The sequence below is a fragment of the Phocoena sinus genome, chromosome 17 (assembly GCF_008692025.1).
Source record: "Phocoena sinus isolate mPhoSin1 chromosome 17, mPhoSin1.pri, whole genome shotgun sequence".
Classification (NCBI taxonomy): domain Eukaryota; kingdom Metazoa; phylum Chordata; class Mammalia; order Artiodactyla; family Phocoenidae; genus Phocoena; species Phocoena sinus.
In genome coordinates, this window is record NC_045779.1 from 6159313 (window position 1) to 6182287 (window position 22975).

Sequence of the window (22975 nt, forward strand, 5' to 3'; positions counted from 1 at the left end):
GAGGAGAACCTGTTAAGAACTGTTTTCTCGGTAGGCCAGCTCGGGGGGCACCAACTTGTATGGGTTCCACAGTTAGACCATCACTGGGCCGCACCTTTGGGCCGACAGAGCCAGATGATGGCGCCGTTGTCCTCTCCACAGATGCAGCGTACTGTTGGCTTGGTGGTGGTGGAGGGGACTCAGGTAGGGTCTTCCTCACACCTGAAGCTGCCTTCGGGGTGAGCATATCATACAGGTCCAGCCCCTTCCATGCAGCTGTCAGTAGGAGTGCCGTCGTCCTGGGGGACGTGTGAATGTACACCCTGCTGGCAGCCAGAGCCAGGCGATCAGGGGTTGTCCCCTGGGCGGCAGCTACAAAAACCGGAGCACCAGATGTGTTGCACCGTATTTTTTTTTTTTTTTTTTTTTTAAGATCAGTGGTTCTGCAGTCCTGAATTTTCATCATCCCAAGGTTTTTTAAAAACAACTCAGACTAAACAAGCTGACAAACATTGTTTTACCTTGAACGATCACACCATTTTTAAAAGGGGAGGCCAGTTGTAGTGGGTGGTTTGAGAGAAGGAATGAGTCAGTCGCTCAGAAAATGATGAGTGGTGCCATTTAGGTGACATTAACGGGACATCTTCACTAGCACGTTTCCTACTTTGTTGATCAGAGCATTGCTGCTAGAAAGCAAGTTAACTAGTTGTTCCAAAATATCATATACAGTGTCTGAATTTCAGAGTTCTTTGGTCTGTGCACATATTTAAGGACCAAGGAAGTTACCCTGACATTGCCCTGAGGAGGTAGAGGGTCAGATGGAAAACTTGATACTGAGGCAGAATTAGTCAAATTCTTTTTGTCTTCAGTTGCTCTGGAAGAACCCTGAAACTGTTCGAAGCACTGAGAAATCTCTTAGTAGTAATTGATTTGTGGGGTTATCTTCTAAAGGCCTGCACCACGGCGTGCAGAGGCGTTCAGTGAGGTGTGAGATGCAAGGAGGTTCCCGGAAGCATAGAGTGGGCCAAGCCTGGGTTTAGGGGTCAGTGAAGAGCACCAGTTCTTTTCAGGAATTAGACCAATGAAACAAAGTTGTTACTTTGTCAGGAATGTTGTGAGCAGACCATTAGAGTAGATGGCAAAGGTGTGGTACCTGCTGATCTCGGGAGCAGCGAGAGCTGTAAGCTCTCCCTTCTCACTGATTGCTCCGTCGGCTGAAGGGAAGGCCTGCAAAGAGATTTTGTCTTCAGTTGGTAGAGTCATAGTGTTTGATAGAGTTTTAAGTGAGAGTAAAATGGGAATTCTCACACTGATGTAATGGAATTATTTTCAGAGTTCTCTCAAATCTCATTATTGATCATTCTGAAATTCCAAACATAATTGAAAGGATTTCAAGAGTAGCCTTGTGGTTCTTCAAAAAGGGCTAAGTATTTTTTTTAATATTTATTTATTTATTTGGTTGCACTGGGTCTTAGTTGTGGCAGGCAGGCTCCCCAGTTGCGGCTCATGGGCTCCTTAGCTGTGGCACACGGTCTTCCCAGTTGTGGCATGTGAACTCTTAGGTGTAGCATGCATGTGGGATCTAGTTCCCCGACCAGGGATTGAACCCGAGCCTCCTGCATAGGGAGCGTGGAGTCTTATCCACTGCGCCACCAGGGAAGTCCCCAGGGCTAAGTATTTTTGACACTTAGCTTTAGGTCAAAGGTTTAAGTATACCATACAAGTGAGTTAATGGAGTCCTTCAAGAAAAATAATACAAACATTATTCTCCTGGAACGCTTTTAACAGTGTTGTTCGAAGTAGTAGGTTTGTTGGGAGTTCCCTGGTGGCTTAGTGGTTAGGATCCCAGGCTTTCATGGCCCTGGCCTGGATTTAATCCCTGTTCTGGGAACTGAGATCCCATAAGCTGCTCGATGTGGCAAAAACAAAACAAAGCAAAAAAACAAAAAAACCAAACCCAACAAAGTAGTAGACTTGCAAGGTGAGACGATTAGAACTTTGCAGTAAAAGTTTTAACCATATCTTCTTTACTGTAATTTTGATACTATTGGCTAAAATATTTGATAAACATTTGTTTCCTGTCAGGATAAGGTATTGTGTTAGATAAATAAAAAATTAAATGTGGGCCTTGATCTCAAGTAGCAGAGTTAAACATAAACTAGCTGTAATGAAAGGCAGAGTGAAACTGTAAACTGAGAGACACAAATAATGTCAGACTGAAGTCATCAAAGGTGACCTCACAGAAGTCACCTTGACTAAGATTTTGATAGAAAAGTCCTGGGAGAATATTCCAGGAAGAAGACAAAGCTTTCATAAAGATGTGGAGACACAAACACTTGACCTGGGTAGGAAATGGCAAGTCATTTGTGGCTGGAACCTTGTAATGTTTGGAAAGAAACTGGATGAAATGAGACCAAGAAATAGTTTGAAGTAAAAACATTGAGGAATCCTTTGTATTTTAGAAGAATGGTGAGATTTAATTAAGGTCAACCTACTGAAAATGAACAAACTAAATTTTTTAAAAAGTATAAGTTGGGGTGATATTTGTTATTTTTAAAAAAATTCTGGGAAGCCCATTTCTTGGCCTGAGTGTGGGTATGAGTGACCTCAGAGTTGTTGAGACAACTTCAGTTAATATTAGTTTGAAGAAAAGCTTCTGTGGGGATAAAAATTGAGAAAACTACTCAGTGAGTTTTGAAATGAGCCACTCATCCATTTCATTTTTCATGAGGAAAAATGGGATCTTGTAGGTGACCAGTGGCAGAACCAAAAATGGAAATAGCACCTGGATTACTGGTCAACATTAGTTACAGTGAATTTAAAATGATTGTGTTTATGATGTCGATAAAATGGTTGAAAGTTTAAATAAAATGGGTTTAAGGAGAAAGCTTCTAGGGAAGTGATCTTTTGAGACACAAAAGGGTACTTCATTTTGTTTCCCCGGATTAATAGAGTTAAGCCGTGTTTGATTGTGCTTTCTCAAGAATTTGCATTTTATCCACAAACCTAGGCCCCGTTTTCCTCTTCAACACTGTATCAGGCTACTGCTATTCAGCATTTTACTGGAGGTTCTACCCCAGGGCAATTAGGCAAGAAAAAGAAATAACATGGGCAGAGGATTTAAATAGACATTTCTCCAAAGAAGATATAAAATAGCTACTAGGCACATGAAAGATGCTCAACGTTATTAGTCATTAGGGAAATTCAGATCAAAACTACGATGAAACGCTGCTTCACGTGCAGTAGGGTTGCTGTAATAAACAAAGCAGACGATAGCGGGTGTGTAGGGCCTTGAGCCTTCACAGGCTTTATGTGTGCGGGCGTGGGCAGCGGAGCTCTTAGAACCAGTGCCCCGCAGATGCCGAGGGACAACCGCACTGGCCAAGATAGAAACTGGAACCCTCTCATGCGCCGGTGGGAATGTAAAGTGGTGCAGTCACTTCAGAAACCAGTTCAGTTCCTCGAAAAGTTAAAGAGGATGCCCATGTAACCTGGCAGTTTTACTCTTGGCTGTATACCAAGACAGGTGAGCGTTACGTGTTTACACACGAGTTTGGACGTAAATGCTCATTAGCATCATCGCTCAGAAGTCAGAAAGTGCAAAGCCACCCAAAATGTCATCGACTGCCACCCACAAGTGTCGTATCCATACAATGGAATATTGTTCAGCCATTAAAAAGGAGTGAAGTACTGGTACCTGCTACAGCATGAATGGACTTCGGGAGCATTATACTAAGTGAAAGAGACTAGACACAAAAGGCCACATGTCCTGTGATTCCAAGTTAAATGTCCAGAACAGGCAAATCGAGAGGCAGAAAGTAGATTCATACTTGCTGGGAGCTGGAGGGACGGGAGAATGGGTGGGCATGGGGTTTCTTTCTGGGGTGATGGAAATGTTATAATATTAGGTGATAGGGACGGTTGCACAACTCAGAATGTACTAAAAACTGTCGAATTGTATACTTTACAAGAGTGAATTCTGTGGTATGTGAAGTGTATCAATTAAAAAACCTGTCCTTTAGTATCCAGCTAGGAGACAGAAGCCATATAGTAATTTGAGCAGTGAAAGTTTAGCGTACAGAATTTTTAACGATACCATGATTGAAGACACAGGGCTTGGCCCGTCCGAAGTAAAGAGAACTTTAAAGAATACAGGAAGAGCACGTTTTTTAAGTGTCTGCTCCCCCCAGGGCTGAGATAGAGTGCCCCAGGATGAGCTGTCCTCTCCCCGTATCGTGATCCAGGCTTTGTTGGAGAGAGTGCAGCCGTCGCTCAGTGGACGGTGAAGTTGCTGAGATACCAAACTTCTGGATAAGTCTCCCTTTGGGGTGCTGCACCTTGGAACTCGCCGCAAGCCACAGGAAGGGGGTGCTAGGGAAAGCTACTCGTGAGGGATGCCTTGCTGGTGACCCCATTGCTGGGAACTTGCTCGACAGAGTACTGGGGACGGTTGGCTGCTGTGCACTGCGGGAGCTGGGTGCTCAGGCTGCTCGAAGGTGGCGCCTGGCTGGAGCCGTACACAGGAACTTAGAAAAGAAAAAACCCTTTCTCCTGCAGTGTGCCTCCAGCTTCCTCTGCTGACAGAGATCAGCATCTTGCCACCTGGTGGAAGAGCAGATAATTAGAGGGCCCATCTCCATTTCCACAGAGCAGCGGATTATGGGTGGATTTTGATTGGGAGGTAATAAATTGATATGTCAAACCCTGTACCAATTTAGAATATATTCTGTTTTGTTGGGTTTAAAGGAAGTGTTCATCTCAAAACAGCTAAACAAAATTTTGGAGTGTATATCCCTGTAATTCTTTTAGAGAATTGTGTTTTAAATTACTACAAAAAGCAATTCATGGTCACTAAAAATCGTTGAACAATATAGGAATGTTTAAAATATAAAAATGTCCCTCTTATCCCTCAGTCCCTTACCATCTATTTCATTCATTTCTCTTAAAGATAGAACTCTTGTTAACAGTTGGTGTGTATTGTTTTTTTTACATATACACATTTATGTAATATGTGTATATATATTTTCCTAATAATAGAGGTTTTATACATAGGTAACACGTATGAGATGTTGTAGATTTTTCTTAGAAGGATGTAATAATACTGGCTCAGTTGCCAAGCCCTTGTGTAAGCTAGATGAGTCACATAATCGTTCTCTTTGATTTTCTTTTTTTGGGGGGTGGTGGTACGCAGGCCTCTCACTGTTGTGGCCTCTCCCGTTGCGGAGCACAGGCTCCGGACACGCAGGCTCACAGGACCAGCCGCTCCGCGGCATGTGGATTCTTCCTGGACTGGGGCACGAACCCGTGTCCCCTGCATCGGCAGGCGGACTTTCAACCACTGCGCCACCAGGGAAGCCCCTTTTTGACTTTATAAACTTCAGAAATCAAGGGGCTTTTTACTAAGGGAAATTTAAGATCTGTAATGGATGTAGTTTGATCACAGAAGGGAGGAAGAGGTAGTTTGGCAACCGTTCGTCAGCCAGCAGTTTTTAGTATAGCTGCACGCTCATATTTTCCCATGTGTTTTGCAAATTAAATGTCTCTTGTGTTAAACATTTATACACGTTTATGTGTATGTTGCTGGCTGCATGTACTGTTGAAATTTCAATAAAATCTGAATCATAGAAATTTTTTATTTTTTCTTTAGGAAAATCCTGCAAAAATGTCTCTGTACCCATCTCTTGAAGACCTGAAGGTAGACAAGGTGATTCAGGTATGTTTAAGTCCTTTAATTTAAGTACTTTTTTTTTTTTCCATGTACTCTGCCATACGTTCTGGTTATAGGTGAAGTGAAGCAAGAAACTTAAATAGTAGATGTATTTGTCCGTTTTTACACTTTATAAACTTTGCAATTTTTTCTAAAGTTTTTCTAACTAAAAAGTTAGAAAAGCTAGAGATTCTTCTTCATTTCACTGTGGATTAATGGGTACACGTTATTATTTCTTTGAAACGGGACTGTACTCTTCAAAGATAGCTTGGTTTTATAACTAAGGTTTAAATGAAATACATTTTGTTGTTGTTGCGGTACGTGGGCCTCTCCCGTTGCGGAGCACAGGCTCCGGACGCGCAGGCCCAGCGGCCATGGCTCACGGGCCCAGCCGCTCCGCGGCATGTGGGATCTTCCCAGACCGGGGCACGAACCCGTGTCCCCTGCATCGGCAGGCGGACTCTCAACCACTGTGCCACCAGGGAAGCCCTAAATTAAATACATTTTTAAGTTGGTAAAATATACTCCAACTTCTTAGACGTTCATTGTCTTGTTTAAAATTCGTACGTTGTTCTTTTGGGTTTTCAGGTATGACAAGTCTTTAACATAATTGTCTTCTCTGAAGTTAAAAATCATAGAAAATAGGGAGGTACATACTGCTTTAGGAAGAGTAGTAGTGTAAATGCACAATGAAAGTGTAGTGATTTGTTTCTTTTTAAATGTAAGCAGCAGACAGTTTACTTGTTCCTGCTGTAAGTGGCTGTGTTAGTACAGCTTTTCTAATTTCAGTAAGTCAGAAATTTTTGTATTCCTTTATGTAAGTATTAGTTTTGAAGATAGATGCTTCTGCTTAAGAAGAAAGTTTGCGTTTGGGATCAATTCTTGCAGTTCTGTAGATTTTTATTTTTCTTTTTAACTAGAGATAATTGTATTTAATGAACCCATCGTGTTTCCAGGTTGCTTTCAACTTGTTCTCTCAAAGTCAGAATTTTTTCAGCTGTCATTTGTTCTTCTAATTTGACAAGACAGATTGAGCGCCCTGTTATACTTCTTTATTGCTAAAATCTTTTTGATATGATAAATGTGATGAAATTCTTTCATTTTGAGTTGTTTTAGTACTTCAAAGTTTCTTCCCCTAAAGATCATTTTACTTGAGGTCTTGACCTCAGTTTACTCTAAATGAGATTTACTTCTTAACAATTATTTAACGAACATAAAAACGTTTATTAGAAACTTGTGAGAAGAATACAAGTGTTTTTTAGGTAAAATGTTGGCCCTTTTAGGGTGAAAAAAAAAACCCCAGCAAAAATAGTAACAAACATGTAGCTGAAATTGTTAGCCGTGTAGCAGTGATGGGATAAAAATGGGGCGGGGGGAGATCGTGACCACTTGTTTCCATCATGGCGCCCCTATGGATGTTGATGGGTGGTTTGTAAAATCTCTGACATCCGTTCAGCTGCAAAGGCTTTGGTGCCGGACCGTTTTAAGTGGACTGTTCGGTCATCTGAAATCTTTTTTTCTTTGGTATTTTGTCATTGTTTTTCTCATGGTTTTTATTTCCACAAAGTTCATCTGAACAGGCACTTTCTTTTTAAAAAGCTTTCATTTGAAATATTTACCCTTCAAGAATAACAGTTAAGCCATTAATGTGATATCAGAGCACTAAGTGATAGGATTTGCAGATGGGTCTGAGAAAATGACTAATTTCCTTTTCGTGCTTTTTTTTTTAAGTTTTGATGGAATTGAACTTTAAATTAACCATAGTAGACATTGAGCAGAGGTTTTTTATTTTGAGAGCAGCGGAAAGAGAAGGAAACAGTTGATACTGGCAAATGTTGGATTGGAAGATAAAGAGGGCTATAGTCTACGTCAGGCTGACCTCTTGAAGGAGAGGCAAATTATATGGGTGTTTCCATTAGAAGACTTTTTATGTCCTGAGCAGAAAGCTGGCTGCCTGGAGATGTAACAGCAAGTAAGGAGGGGGACAGATGGTTCTTAAATTCTCACTGGATTTTAAAAGATTCCTAACCCAGCCACCGCAGTCTGGGGCTGGTTTTATTTTTTTTTTCTTCATTTTCTATGGTAGGTGATACTTGGGCTTTTGTTTTTGAGATGCCTCTGTAAAGGTGGTGTTCATTTTCTTCTCTCCTGGCCTTTTATACCACGGCAAAACTAAATCGCAGCATTTTGTAAACTGTCTTACAATCAACGTTAGGCTTGTGGCTTTCAGTATCATGCAGTCCCTGAACCTCCCTGTCCCCTGTGAGTCTTTGAGAGGAACCTGTGGTTGCCATACCTGTGCAAAATAAGCTGGTAAGAAACCGTGATTTCGTCAGTTTCCTGTCACAGTGAGCAGAGATTGACACTGGTGGCTCCATGAGCGTGGTGTCTCCACATGCTTTCTGTAATGGCAGAAACAACACACTCTGGCATAACTGTGCGCTCCGTGGGACACTCCCTGCCTCCAGACACCATCCCCCTCCCACCCTTTTTTAAAAAAATAGTTTGAGATTTCGAAGTATGTGTGAAATGCTGTGCTACATTTAATGGCTTACAGTCCTTAAGCCCTTATTGTACCATCTTCCTTCTGTTTTTACTACAGAATATATAGTAAGTAAATACATAACTTTGCAGAGAGCTTTTTATATATATTCTTCAGTATTCCTTGGATGAGAACAATAGCAGTGAATGAAAGAACAGAAAATAATAGATCAGTGTAAAAAAGGATCAACTTTTTAAAATTAGTAAATTCTGTTTTTTCAGAGCAGTTTTTAGGTCCACAGCAAAATTAAATGGAAGGTAGTTTCCATGCCAGTGACCCCCTCCCAGGCACCTCCCCCCGACTCCACCTGCACAGTGCATACAGTGCCCGCCTTCCCCCTGCCAGCATCCTCCCCAGCACGGTGTATTTGTTACCGTTGATTAACCTGCCCTGACACAGTACTGCCACCCCAAGTCCAGAGTTACACTTGACGTCCATTCTTGAGGTTGTCCGCTCTTGGTTTGCACGGATGTTTGGTGACATATGGCCACTGTTGTAGTGTCGTGTAGAATATTTTCACTGCCCTCACCGTCCTCTGTGCTGTCCATTCCCCCCTCCTTTTCCAGAATGTCCTGTAGTTGGAGCCTTTTCTGATTGGTGTCTTTTGCTTAGTGATGTGCTTTGAAGATTCCTCCATGTCTTTTCATGGCAAGCTCATTTCTTTTTAGTGCCGAACGGTATTTTTTTCCTTAGAGATTAGCCAAGAAGCAGTCCACTGGCTACTAGCTCCTTTTAGCTGATAGCTGGTGAAAGGATTTTCATAACTCAGCATACTTTGAGTCTGTGGATATGTTTAAAATTATAAAGATTTTCATGCTGCATTTTATTTCAGTTTAGATTGTGACAGATTATGAAACAGTAAATATTAAAGAATGACTCAATAACAAGCATATCAGAACATTTACAATCCAGAGAGTGAGGTACCTTCAGTGGTTTTGTAGACTTTCCTTATTTAATTAAGCTTCCATCTCTCTAAGCATTTTTGGGACTACTCTTAGCATTAATTTCAGTGCTAGGTTGATATGTAGGTATAAACTTCATTACCTAATCGACATATTTCTGACTAAGTAAAAAATGATATTAGAGATGGATCTTACAACTTCCTGCCAACCAGTGACATGTGTCTATTTTAGAAAGTCAGATGTATCTGTAAAGGAAAAAGGAGTTCCTTCAGTGGAATACTTAAAACGACACAGGCTGCAAAGGCAGCCCTGGGAGGAGTTCCTGGCATGCTTGCGCATGAGTTGTACTGATTTTAAAGTTTCTGCAAGCTTGACAGTTATAAGTTACATTACTTTACCGTCATTTTTATGTCAGTGATACGGTATGTGTTTTGCATACTTCGTATTATTTATGTATTTAGTATAACATAACCCCTTCTCATACTTGCTAAAATGTAGATAAAATTATTTCAGTGGGATATGCTAAAATGGCGAAATAAATATAAGTAACTTAATAAATATTTAAATTTTCAGGTGTTTTTCTGATATATGACGTTTTATATAAATACGGTTAAGCTTTTTTCACATGTAAATAAGATACTTAGACTAATTAGCAAAAGAATAACGAAAACGTAATGTGTGTAACCTTCATTTTATAATGCATTTTGAAAATATTAATTTGCAGTAGCACTGAAATATTGATTATATTTAGAATGGTGCTAAGTCATGTGTTATGCGATAGTGTTAAATATTTATAACATGAAATACATTTTTGATTTGTGGATTTTCTTTGAAAAATATATTGCTGAAAGTGTTTGGAATTAAAATTTCTTGAATAAAACTAAAGTGTTTTAGTTTCTTTTTGGAACTACTGGATTTAACTTACAAATTATATAACAAGTTTATCTGTATAGCATTGGTGTTAGAAGTTTCTTCTTTTCTTTTTCAGGCTCAAACTGCCTTTTCTGCAAACCCTGCCAATCCAGCGATTCTATCTGAAGCTTCTGCTCCCATCTCTCAAGATGGAAGTAGGTTTATACTTTGGGTTCATTCTCCTTGAACAGAGATACTTGTTAAGCCTTCTTTTGCTGAAATAGGGAATCCAAGATTTTTTTTTTTTTTTTAACATATACAGCATGAAATGGTGGTTAAAGCTCTAATAGTAAGAAGAAAAAAAATGTTCATTTCAAAAAATGACCCTTTAATCAAGAAAGTGAACTGTGAATATGAAGGTGTGTTTTATGACTTAATGAAAATTAAGTTAAATGGAACTCGCCGGCTGAACTGTCCTCTCTTTGCAGGGCTCGGGGGTCGGTAGAGTTGAAATTTCCAGCCGCTTCCTTCTGAGGGAACTTCCCAAATCCTGGAATCTCTCCCCGGGTTTCATATCCTTCTTCCTGGTCCCTTTTCCTTCTAAGTTCATAGGGATTCAGGACAGAACCCTTAAATAACATGACTTAAGATACAAAAGGAGTGTTAAATGGGTTTTTATGGCCTGTCATCTTAGAACATTGTTCCTTTTAGAAAATTCATTTTAAGTCACAAAGCATGTCAAAAAGAGCTTTTGGAAATAGTACCTGACTTTGCCACTCGGTTACATACTGTCAATATTTAAATGTACTGTTTCCAAGATTTCATTGGTATGTGCTTTTAACATTCCTAAAATGATACGACACTAAATAAATTTACAAGCTTTCAGTTTGTTTTTTGGTAGTTCAGAAGAATCATTTCATAGCTGTGTTTACTGAATGGATTTAAAAAGTAGCTGACTGGACAGTGTACATTTCGGTCCGTTGTTCTTAAGTGGAGAATCAGTGGTACGTTTACAAAATTCCTAATCAAATAGGTTTAAGAAAAAGGCAAGGCAAGGTAATCTGGAAAAATTCTTTCTACTCTTGAGTATTGTGAAATCTGAGGTTTCAGTTCAAATGTCTTATTTTACTTTCATCTTTAACTTTTTCTGTATTTTCCATTTCTACTTGTCATTACAGAGAGAGTGGGATTTTCCAAATTGCTAATTTAAATCCATCTTAGATTTTATAAGTTAAATGTAATTTTTTAACACAAGTAAAAGTCCATAATAACAACAGTTTTTGAGTATTCTACCAATGTTTTTTCTTTATTCATTTATTCGTTTATATTAGATCTCTACCCTAAACTGTATCCGGAGCTCTCTCAGTACATGGGCCTGAGTTTAAATGAAGAAGAAATACGTGCAAATATGGCCGTGGTCCCTGGAGCACCAAGTCAGGGGGTATGTATAGTGTGATTTTGAATATATGAAATCATACTTTACACGTAGATATAAGCTAACTCGTCTCTGTGGCTAACACAAACGTATAACTTTAGCATTGACCTCTTCCCAGGGATTTTAGATTGCCTTCTAGATATCGCTTTTTATGTAGTCTACTTATGTGCTGTGGCCGCTTTTCTAATTTATTAGGAGTTAGAGATTCAGATGCCTCTGACTGGTCCATTCTCCATCTTCTGCATTCAGTCAAAGACCTAGTGATTCTGTTTCTACTGTGTTTCTTCTATTCATGTAATCCATTCCAGTCCTGGTATGACCCTATTCAGGGTTTCTGTACTTGTAACCTAGATTATTATAGTAGTCTCTGACGTTTCCTCTAGTAACTTCTCATATCAGACAGTACTAGGCTGCTGCTAGACTCATCATTCTGAAATATAGGTCTGTCATACCTTCTTTTTGCTCATAATCTTCTAACATTAAGTCTAAAGTTCCTTGAAATTAGACACCAAACTCTCGGCTTAAATATAGTGTATCTCAGTCTTTTGTTAAGATTATTGCGATAAGACCATAGTACTTTATAGCACTTGTCGTAATTATAGGTAAATGCTTAACTTCATGAAGATGGCGTCCATGTCTGTGTTGTTGCCATGACCCCAGTGCTTAACACAGTACCTGGCTTTTATTTATTCACCAAATATTTATTAAAAACTTACATGAGTCAGGACAGTTGGGACGATAGAAACCACACTAGAGTTTTCAACAGAGATAACTTAAGAAATCACACAGACAGGTTGAAGAATTTAAAACAAAAGTGGAACACAGATGTAATTGCAGAAGGTAGCTGCTTCTCCTAGGACTGGGGCGCTACACAGGGTGGAGGTTGGAATTATCAGAGCTGACAGGCATGGTGGAAGAGCCCCATGACCTGGGCCTCAGAGGCGGGGACGCTGGCTGTGGGTACTGGTGCCTCTGAGGGGTTGTACCAGGGAGGCTGGTCCTGGGAGGGTCGGTAAAATCTGGAGAATGGAATCAGCTGCTGTCAGCAGCGTTAAGGGATAGACTCAGGCAGTGCTGCTAGCAGCAGGGGGCAGGCAGGAGGAACGAGACACTTGCCCTCTTCCGCGTGTGCTGGGCGCTAACCAGAACCCCCGGCAGAGGACTGCGTCATCTGCATGGTCAGGCCCCAGCCGCACCAGCTAGGGTGGGTTCGGAGCTGACAGTAGCTTATACCTGGTGCTGCCTGCTCCTCTGACCATTCAGTATATCCACATGCTTCCTTATAGTTTCCCCTTAAAAGATGCAGTTCTTCCTAAGATTGAGGTTCAGCAAATATTTTCTATTAAGGGAACCATGGTAAGTATTTTAGGCTTTGCTAGCCACATATGTCAGTACAGACAGAGAACTCGAAGGCCTTCAGGCAGAAGTGAACTTGGCAGACCTGAGAGACAAGGCCTAGGTGATGGGCAGACAAGGCAGAACATGGTAGCAGATGGCATTGGAGGGGTTGGCATTGGAAGGGTAGTCAGGGCCAGGTGGCCTGCAGCCTCGTAGCGCATGGTAAGGGATTGGGCTCTGAGTTGTGGGAGTGACATAATCGGATTTATTTAAAAAAGGTTTCTGTGCTTGCTGTGTGGCACATGAATAGAGGGCAAGATGGAGGCAGGGAGACTATCTGGAAGGTTATTGTAGCCGCCCTGGGCAGGAGGGGGCGGAGGTCACGTGGTGTTGATCATGCGGTCTTCTTAGTGAGAATACTAGGCAAGTGCTTAACAAAACCTGGTGGAAAGAATGAAGATTTCTTTTCCAAAAGTAAGGCCGCTCCAAAGCTGCTCCTTTTTTGGTCCTATATTCCAGCTAAACTAAATAATTCATTTGCTTCTTAAGTTTTTCTTTTTCTATCCTATTACCTAATTTTCCTGTGCTCTCACGGCTATAATCGTTGACTTTTTGTAATTCTTCAAAAGTTACATTTTCTGGTATTGTGTTCTAATTTGTAGTATAGCTCTGTGTGTTACTCCGATAGACCATCAACTTTAGAATATGGTATCATAATTACCATGAATTCTGGACGAAAAGATTTGCGGTCTGTGGTATGTGTGTAACGGTGGTTCCTCTTTCCCTATCATTGCTGCTCTGAGCATCACAATTACTAGGTAGATCAGAGCTTTTTATGACAGATTCCAGTTAAGAAGCCTTGGTAATAAATAAGCTCTTCCCTCACTGTCTCTGGTAGAGGGTCCAGGGTCCACTTAAAACAATAAACTGATTTTGGTCAAGAAAACTTGAAAAAATGAGGAACTTGAAACAATGGTACCTGACAGAGTCCCTAGTATAGCTATTCTAGGGCTGTTTGGTGTGTCTGTTCAGTTGGTTAATCCATAGATGTTTATCACTGGGGACGAGAAATACCATTTGAGTGTCTTGTGTGTGTCAGCACTCGTATAACATGCACTTTTCATCCTTACAGTGGAGCTGTGAGCTAAGAAGTTTTCCCCTTTTATAGAAACTCTGAAAGCCTAAGTAGGTTGTTGAAGATCAGGCCATATAAAAGAACCCTCTGGAAAATGCTGAGTGAATTTCAATAGTATGAGATGGCCTTTATAACGTTCAAGGATAATTTGGCTTGAAGACAAGCCAAAGTACACATGGAATGGAATAGATGCCAGTGAATTCACGAGGCAGCAGACAGTCTCTTGGAGACATGTATGTGGGAATAAGTTACCTGAAGAATTAGTTTAAAAAAAAAAGTCATTTTTGCAAAATATCAAATTTTATCTGAAGGAAATAATTTTCAGATTATATTTTGGGAAACCACAACTGAATATACTCAAGTAACATCATTTTAGATTTTTTCAGGGAGAATGTTTCTAAATATTGACAGGTTGTGTGTGTTTCTGTCAGCAGTTGGTAGCAAGAGCTTCCAGCATGAACTATATGGTGGCTCCTGTAACTGGTAATGATGCTGGAATCCGCAGAGCAGAAATTAAGCAAGGGATTCGGGAAGTCATTTTGTGTAAGGATCAAGATGGAAAAATCGGGCTCAGGCTTAAATCCATAGACAATGTGAGTATTTTGTATTGTTTATTTGAATTTGTCTAAATAGTTACTAAGTGATCAACGTTAGAATAATTTTAAATGTAGGTGCTTTAAGTAGTTTTAATGGTGCTCTGTGATCGAGAGTATTTTAAATCTGACGTTCCACGTGGAGACGCCGCCCCGTTCTGAAGAGGCAGAGTTGGGACTTCCAGCATTACCTTGAATGAAATTTTTTTTTTCTTTTTTGAGTCCTTTTCTTGGAATAAAGTTGATTAGTCTGCCTGTAAACATAACAGTTTATACAAGTAGAATTCTGGCATTGAAATAGGGCAACACATGAAGAAGTTAAGGGAAGACTGACCGGTGAGAATCAGTGGTCTTATGATGTGTGTTTTTAAACTAAATGAAGATCATAGAACTTGTTGTAATGTGGTTTTACAGGTCTGTTATTTCCATCCTTCAGTTTGGGTTTAATGAGGCATTTTCTAGGCAACAGTGACTTTCAAAAGTACTTTAGAGTTACTTTTGCCTCTCACCTGACCAGACTGAAGAAATTAAACCCAGTTACTCTGAGGAAACATTCAGGAATGTTGAGGATGTGCTGAGTCTTCACCCCGATTTGTGGGTTTGGGCATTATTTATTGGATTCCTTTTCAGTCTTCGGTCTTCTTAGCTCAGTGTGACCACCTTTGCACATAGAAAAGGATGGTGTGGCCCACGGCGGAAGGTGGCTGAGGGCACTGTGTTCGTCTTTGCACACTCGTTGCTTTTGCAAGACACGTGAGCTTGCTGCTCTGGGAAGCTCGGACTTCTCTGCCCTCCCTTCCTGTTTGGTGAATAGAGTACACTGCTGCCCCTTCCTCTGTCCTAAAGGAGGAGGAGACCACACTCTTCACAGCCCGTCCCCCATAGCAGTCATCCTTGCAGTGGGTTTGTCCCCTTGGCTGAAGCTCTTTGGTCCAGCCACTTTGCTGGGTGCCGCCTAGTTTCAGGCACCGCCCTAAAGTGTAAGACATGCGACATCATGTCTGACCCAGCTTAAGGTGGGAGAAAGGATCCAGCCTTACAAATGCTTTCGTATTGATGTTTTACCATGCTTCCTTTTCCTTTATGCTTACTTATTTATATTGTACGCAACATCTGAGATTGAGAGTTTACATAAGTAAAAACATCCCTGTGGGTTTAGTTCTCAGTTAATTGTACTTGAGTTTTCTGTATTCACTTCATAGTAGGTTCTTTTAACTGGAATGGTATTGAATGTGCCCACCTTTTTAGGCTGTTAAATCTAATCGTAGTGATTATGCATAGTTTAGCAAGTGGGCAAAGGAATTCTTCAGCTCAAAAGGTAGAGTTCTGACCTTAGACTATCGTTTTTTAAACTGTGAGAGAAATCACACAACTTCTAACACTTTACTCCCTTTCCCCCTAAGTAATGATCAGGTGCTAATACCTGTTTGGTATTTTATCAAACTCATAGAAGCTTACATTTATTATAGTAATCTGACTTTATTTTCCTTAGTCTTTTTATTCCAAGATGGGGGCGGGGGGTGATGGAGGTTGGTCGGGTGGGTCATGATTTGAGGTAGAAATTACCACTGAGATCTCACTTTTTTACCTATTTCTTAGGGTACTGCCTTGATAAAATTTTCAGTTTCGTTCTTGGGGATAATGACACAACTCATGTAATTTTTTAATTTTTAAATAGGGTAGATTCCTAACCAGTTGGTTCCTAAGTTTCCAGCATTTTTAAACATGTAACAGTGGTAAATGATGGGTGATTTTCCTGTTCTCTAGGGTATATTTGTTCAGCTGGTCCAGGCCAATTCTCCGTCCTCGCTGGTTGGTCTGCGATTCGGGGACCAGGTGCTCCAGATCAACGGGGAGAACTGTGCTGGCTGGAGCTCCGACCGAGCACACAAGGTGCTCAAGCAGGCTTTTGGAGAGAAGATCACTATGACCATTCGTGACAGGTGAGCTGGCTAAACAGTCCACGGGGAAACTCAAGACTCGTTTTCCTTTTCTTGGGCTTTTAAGGTTCTGTGAATATAATATTTTGTTGCAGAAAATGATCAAATGTTACTGGTTAGCCTTCTACCCTTGCAGCTGTGCAGTGCAGATTTTTCTTACGTAGTTTGACTTTTTAAAAATAGCATTCTGGTTTAGCATACACTTTATTCCAGAGCTTATAGAAGTTGGTCCTCTCAGAAGTCACTTTCCTTTCTTAATCTGTTTCTCTAGAAAATAGAAAAGAAGGATAGAAAGGTAACTGAGCAGCGGGCGTCTCAGCCTTGCTTTCCGGTTTCCTGCTCAGGGTAGACACGTGGTGCAGGGCCCCTGCAGAACTCCACGGGGTCTGCGGGTTCAGAAAACCCAGTCTGGCCTTTTGGGTGGATGAGGCTCTAGTTGTCAGGTGGGAGGATGGAACGCTTTCTTTAGCTTGTTTATTTATAATGGAAACATTCAGCACATGTACTGTGGGCTTCCTTCCCGGCCACATGGGCGTTGAGAGTGGACCTGTATCACATTGTTAGCTTTGGGGGTTTTATTCGTCTTAGTTAAATTTGTTTTATCTACCTGTGTGTTTCCATATCACACATGGTAGGTGGTAAACATTTTGTAGAGGAATGCCACCTTTGCTTTATAGCTAAGGAAAATTTCAAAAAGTAACTTGGACTAACACGAAGACATGACTGTTGTGAAGTTTATAACGTGCAGTTCGTATTTTGTCATGAAACCTGTGCAGTCACGTGGCAGCAGAGTTGCAGAGTGGGCAGGTGCAGCTGGCGGGCGGCCGGCGCACGCAAGCACACGGCCGTCTTAACTGCCTTTTCTCCTAAGGGGCTGGGGAACTTCCGTCTCGCTGCTTCTGTGGTTCTTCTAAAACAGAGCAAAAATATCTTCTATAAAGTTTTCGAAATCAAGATGTGAGAAATATTTTAAAGGTTCTAAACAAAATAAGTATTTCCTAAGAAAAATTAAGCTCCAGGAAATACTAAGAAGTTAAAAAAGATAAAAATTCATTTTTAAGACTGATTTTTGTTCAAACCTGTCTTCATGTTAAATTACAGCGAGTACTGTAATTTCAAGGGAAGAGCATATTGATAAACTGCATGAAGGTTAAGTCTTTGCTTATAAGAAGGAAATCGTAAGGCAGGCAAACCGTAATGGAGAGAATTTCTTAAAAAGTCATCTTTTGCACTAAGATGCACAAGACCTGTGCCATCCATACTAAGTAGCTCTCACTGGAAGCAGTGAGTTTATTGTGACAAAGTATCCAGTATGTCAGAATGGAAATCCATGAAAATGCTTACTTTGGAATTAAAGTTTTAATTGAAGCCATTATGTTTACAGGCCCTTTGAACGGACAATTACCATGCATAAGGACAGTACTGGACATGTTGGCTTTGTCTTTAAAAATGGAAAAATCACATCCATAGTGAAAGATAGTTCTGCAGCTAGAAACGGTCTTCTCACGGAACACAACATCTGTGAGGTCAACGGACAGAATGTCATTGGACTGAAGGTCAGGAGCACAACTTAGGACTCGCTCTACTGCAGTTTGATTTTAGCAAAAGCGTCTTTTTCATTTGTCTATTTCACTGGTGCTGTTATTGACCAACATGTAGAAATGCAGTGGGGTCCTGGGCTCTGGCCGTGCTCTCAGGCTGGGGCTACCACCTGGAATTGTGGCTCCTGTAGCCGGGGTGGGGGCAGGGCTAGGCTAGATCTCTGAAGTCCCTCGACCTAGAACTGTGGAGACCTGAGCGTTGAAGATTTTGAGGACACTCTGGATGAATGATTGCTTTTTTCAATCCAGGAGTTGTAGGAAATGTGCACTAGTTTATGTTCAGATTAGTACTTCATTCTTATGGTTTATTCCCTCCACATATTCCTAAATAGAACTATTTTGAGGTCTAAAGGTTTTCATTAAGACCTGCTCGTTTCATTAACCTGGGTTAAGAATACACAGCCGAGGGGCTGTGGTAATATTGTATATGGGGACAGTGATTTGATCGTAAGTGATGAGAAGAATGATTTGTTGGTTGACATTTTCAACTCGGTTTACTTAACAGTTACCACTCATGAAATTGTGATTCTGCTGAATTAAAAACTTGGTAAAGAAACTAGAAAAACTATAAATACCAAGGGTCAGGATTTTAGAGACGATTTTAGAGACATTAGCAAAACCTGAGAGGACATATGTCTGAGAGGACATGTTTTATATGTATTTAATAAAGCCTCAGTAGAATTAATTTTCATTGTGTTTTCAACAGGACTCTCAAATTGCAGACATACTGTCAACAGCTGGGAATGTAGTTACTATTACAATCATGCCTGCTTTTATATTTGAACATATTATTAAACGGTAAGTAGACAAATTCTTCAACCTGATGCTACGTTCGTGTGACCTCACAGAAGCACTGTGCTTCTTGTAATTCTCAAACCTTTGGGTTTTTTTTTTTTTTACCTAAGAGATGACATTGGCATTATCTAGAATTATCTAGAAATTTAAAGTAAATTTAAATCAGAGGAGTTGGTTGGTAAGGATGACTCCTCACAAGTTCCCAAGTATGGAATAAAATCCACTTCCTAAATTTTGATGTTTCCTAGTAGAAAAAGGGAGGTGGGCAGGCTCTCGTCTCAGTTTTCAGTGAAATCGTAGTTGTGGTCTGCCTGCAGCTCCTCTGCTCCGTAGACACCTGCTTGTGGTTCATGAAGAATTCTTGCGTGTGGGGTGTTGGAGAAACAGTCTTTTTTTTTTTTTGGCTGTGTTGGGTCTTTGTTGCTGCGTGCAGGCTTTCTCTAGTTGCGGCGGCTTCTCGTTGTGGAGCACGGGCTCTAGGCACGCAGGCTTCAGTAGTTGTGGCACACGAGCTTAGTTGCTCGGTGGCATGTGGGATCTTCCCGGACCAGGGCTGAAACCCCTGTCCCTGAACTGGCAGGCAGGTTCTTAAGACTGTTCCCCCAGGGCTTCTCTGGTGGCACAGGGGTTGATTCCCGGGAGCATCTCAGGAGGCAGCAGAGCGTGAGAGTGTGCTGTCCGTCCTCAGGGATGGGCCTGGAAAGCTGAGGACGGAGAACAGAAAGGGGGTGGCCAGGGCTGTCTGCCCAGCAGCTTTTACGCTCTGGCTTGGCTCAGCCAGCGTCGAATTCTTCTTGCAGAATCTACCTTGCACGTGGAAATAGAATTTAAAATATTAAAAACATACCACCTGTAATGGTTTGTTTCAGCTTCTGGGTAGAATGCAGCTAGCCGCTCTTGGGGTCTTGGCAGGGAGAGTTGTCAGGACTGATCCTGCAAGAGCTCACTTTTCTTAAACCAGTAATAGCTCCCACCCACTTCCTGCCAACAAGTGGCATTGTCGTTTTCTGTCTTCTTAACTATCCAGCCTTGATACAAGGACTTTTCTGTATCTTATCTAACTTTACTAGCCAGGATGCAGATAGCTTTTCACGCTGGGTATTTTAGATCTGAACTCATTAAAAAAAAAACAAAACCTTCCCCTGCATTCCAACTTGATGCTAACAGTGCTAGTTTGGAGTTTTCTCAGTATTAATAAAAGTGACTCTCTTGTAGGATGGCACCAAGCATTATGAAAAGCTTGATGGATCACACCATTCCTGAGGTTTAGAAGCCGCGGCGCAGTACAAACTTCACTGAAGTTCTCCCGTTTACATCTCTGGCAACGTACCTTTCTATTAGCACATGAAGCTTTCTAGGAGCCAGCAAGCATATGCTGCATGAGGCCCTTCCTGTCTCACGGTAGGGCTGGGAATCTTACTGTCTGATCCGACATCTTGTTCAGACTTCAAGATAGTTGTAGCCTTATCCTGATTTTACAGTTGAAAGACTTACTTTTGTAGACTAGTGTCTTTAGTGGAAACCAGATGCTTTTACAACCCGGGTCATTAGGATGACTGATCCAGGCTCAGCTCTGTTGGAACCAGTCACCTTCAGTCCTGGCTCTCAGGTAGTGCTGTTCGTTCATATCACTTTAGTTCTAGGGGATATGTGCATTTTTACTGTTACCATAGTGCATTTAGAATGATTACTTTTTTTTCTTTCAGTTCTGTTTGTATAAAACACCAATTAACACTGGTTTCATTCCATGTAAGCATTATTATACAGTGTATGTAGGCTGCCAGACTGTACTGACTATCATTACGTTTTAACTACCTTTACTTAATAGGCTTGGACTGTCACCTTAACAAATCTAGAAATAAAAGCCAAACTCTTGCTGCCTTTCTAAAACCCCCGATGCAATTACACGGACAGTAGCCCAGAGCAGTGTGAGGGTACATGTTGAGCAGCACAGCTGCTTAGCCGCAGTTGAGCTTTTCTAGTCCTTGTGTAATGGAAACTTTTCCTCTCAAAGTTACGGGTGTCACTTTCTGAGAAATGAATCACTAGATATGTAATGTAAAAATTCTTGTACTCACTAGGAGAAACTTTGACTTCTTTTCCATGTGTAGATGAAGTGGGATAATACCTGGTTTCGGCACTTACATGTAACGCAGCTGCTCTGGGCTGTCTTAATTTGCTCCATTTCCTGACCCCTCCCTGCAAACAGAATGACAGCGACACTTCATCCTGATTTGTTTTTCCTTCTCTTTGGTTTATGCCTCTTCTATTTTAATTGAAAATGTATAAATAAAGTTAGATTTTAGTCTGTCTGTTATTGCATCATTGGAAACAGTAGGCCTGTGGGAGACATTCATCTCCCAGAGCAGCTGCCACCCGGGAGCCTGAGGAAAGCCCCTCTGTACTGAGGGGGCCTGAGTGTCAGGAGAAGGGCCTCCAGCCGGGAAGCTGGACTGCACTGAGCCTACTGCTCTCCCTGGGGGCACCCAGGCCGAGTCATAGTTAACATTCAGCATACACCAGGGCTTGTAAACGGTGTAGAAAGATCTTAGGTCACATACTTGCTGCGGTTCAGAGGTCGTCAGTGCTACTGCTTCACAGCTTACCTCGTGTGAAATTCAGAAAAGCCAAGCACGGCACGTTTCTCAGTTTGATTCTCTACCTCGTTATCTGGACTTTGGCCTGAAGATAGTTACTGAAGCAGAGGAGGATGTTCACGGTACTCAGTATGGTTTTCTAGAAGGATCAGTACTTGAAGTACCCAGTACTTCGTTAATAAATCATTTAAATGAGAAAATGAAAACTGCTTTCATTACAGAAAAATATTTTTAATGTCATAGAAAAGATGGGCATTTAATAGCTATAATGAAATAAACTGTTCCCAAGAACTGCTAATCCTTCCCCAGGTTCTTAGAATCGGGGCCAGTCGGTTACAGAAAGTAAGCACTCCGTGGACACACATCCCGAAACCCAGTGGGCAGCAGTTGTGCCGAGTAGGAAGACAGAACGGTGACTCGGCAGCAGAGAACACTCACATTTTCTTGGAAAGTCCTTAAATTGTTCAGTGCTTTTGGGAAGTTTCCCCAGCTGGTTTAGTCTCTCTTAGCTATGCTCTTTGCCACCCAAACTTGGCTTCTGACCATCGTCATCCTGGGCTGACCACCTGCCTAACAAGTGTTAACGTTTTTCTCCCCAGTACTGCCACACCTCCATCTGCCTTAGAGCATGACAACTAATGGCTTTCAGTGAAGTCACCATGATTCATAAAGTTTAAAACCACTAATTTCTCATGTGGTAAGACTTCTAACTACTCTAATTGCACATTCACCAGTTCGTTTAAAAGTTTGGTTTAAAAAAGCGTTACATAGAGTTCAATAATATTCGAGGAAAAGGCACTTAATACTGCAATTTCCAAAACATAAGTTGTCTGTCTTCCCCTCCCGTGATGACACTGCTACACTGGTCGTTCATCCACATACACGTTACGGCACCTGCGAGAAGAGACGTGTGGTTAGGGGGTGAGCTGACCAGGAGGTACCACGTGGTCTTGTCCTATAATACAGTCTGCATGAACTCAGAATAACTACTCAGTACAAGGAACTTGGGAGGAACAAGAAACTATTTGAATGTAAAGCTAAAGCAACTGGGAATTGCAGAACAGAATACAAATATTATATACACCTGTGACAAAAGGCAGGCAGCAGATGAGAGAAGTAGGGAATTGGTGTGAGTTTGCTGGTTTACTTCCATTTCTATCAGGAGTCAAAGTGTTATTTAAAGCTTGTGAGCTGGGGAAGAAAGGCATAGACAAGTCACTTCAACGTATAATGTTACGAAGAAATAACCACACACGACAGTGACAGAGGGAAGAGAGTGAAGGTGGGCAGTCAGTAGACACTTACAACCATAGCCATTACAAGAATTATAGCCATTACAAGAATTAACCATAAATCCTCCAAGTGCTTGAGAGGAGAGGAAGACGTGCAAATGTAAGCAGAGTGAAAACCCAACGGGCAGAACGCTGACGCACACAGCAGCGCATCCTTCAATAATGTGAGACATCTCCAGAAACCCAGCTGCAGTCTTCCCAGGATGAGGCCCGGGAGTGGGGGGTCTGTGGGAGGAAGACTTCCTTTCCACTGTGATTCATTACTTT

General features: G+C 41.3%; 2 protein-coding genes across 10 annotated transcripts in view; one reads left to right on the forward strand and one right to left on the reverse strand.

Annotated features, from left to right (window-relative positions):
• SDCBP (syndecan binding protein) overlaps window positions 1-21131 on the forward strand; it is a 32014-nt gene extending 10883 nt beyond the window's left edge. The window contains exons 1-10 of one of the 9 annotated variants that reach the window (XM_032609447.1): window positions 4574-4660; window positions 5627-5692; window positions 10119-10197; window positions 10471-10479; window positions 11314-11423; window positions 14322-14483; window positions 16251-16426; window positions 17808-17979; window positions 18731-18822; window positions 20035-21129. In XM_032609447.1, the coding sequence (XP_032465338.1) occupies window positions 5642-5692; window positions 10119-10197; window positions 10471-10479; window positions 11314-11423; window positions 14322-14483; window positions 16251-16426; window positions 17808-17979; window positions 18731-18822; window positions 20035-20089 (906 nt within the window). In that variant the 5' untranslated portion in view covers window positions 4574-4660; window positions 5627-5641 and the 3' untranslated portion in view covers window positions 20090-21129. Of the gene's footprint in view, window positions 1-4536; window positions 4661-5626; window positions 5693-10118; window positions 10198-10470; window positions 11424-14321; window positions 14484-16250; window positions 16427-17807; window positions 17980-18730; window positions 18823-20034 lie in introns of those variants that run through there. The other 8 variants (XM_032609454.1, XM_032609448.1, XM_032609452.1 and 5 more) reach the window with 8 other exon arrangements.
• Window positions 20520-22975, reverse strand: part of NSMAF (neutral sphingomyelinase activation associated factor) — a 66273-nt gene continuing 63817 nt past the window's right edge. The window contains 1 exon segment of the mRNA XM_032609446.1: window positions 20520-22310. Within this exon segment, the coding sequence (XP_032465337.1) occupies window positions 22216-22310 (95 nt within the window). The 3' untranslated portion in view covers window positions 20520-22215.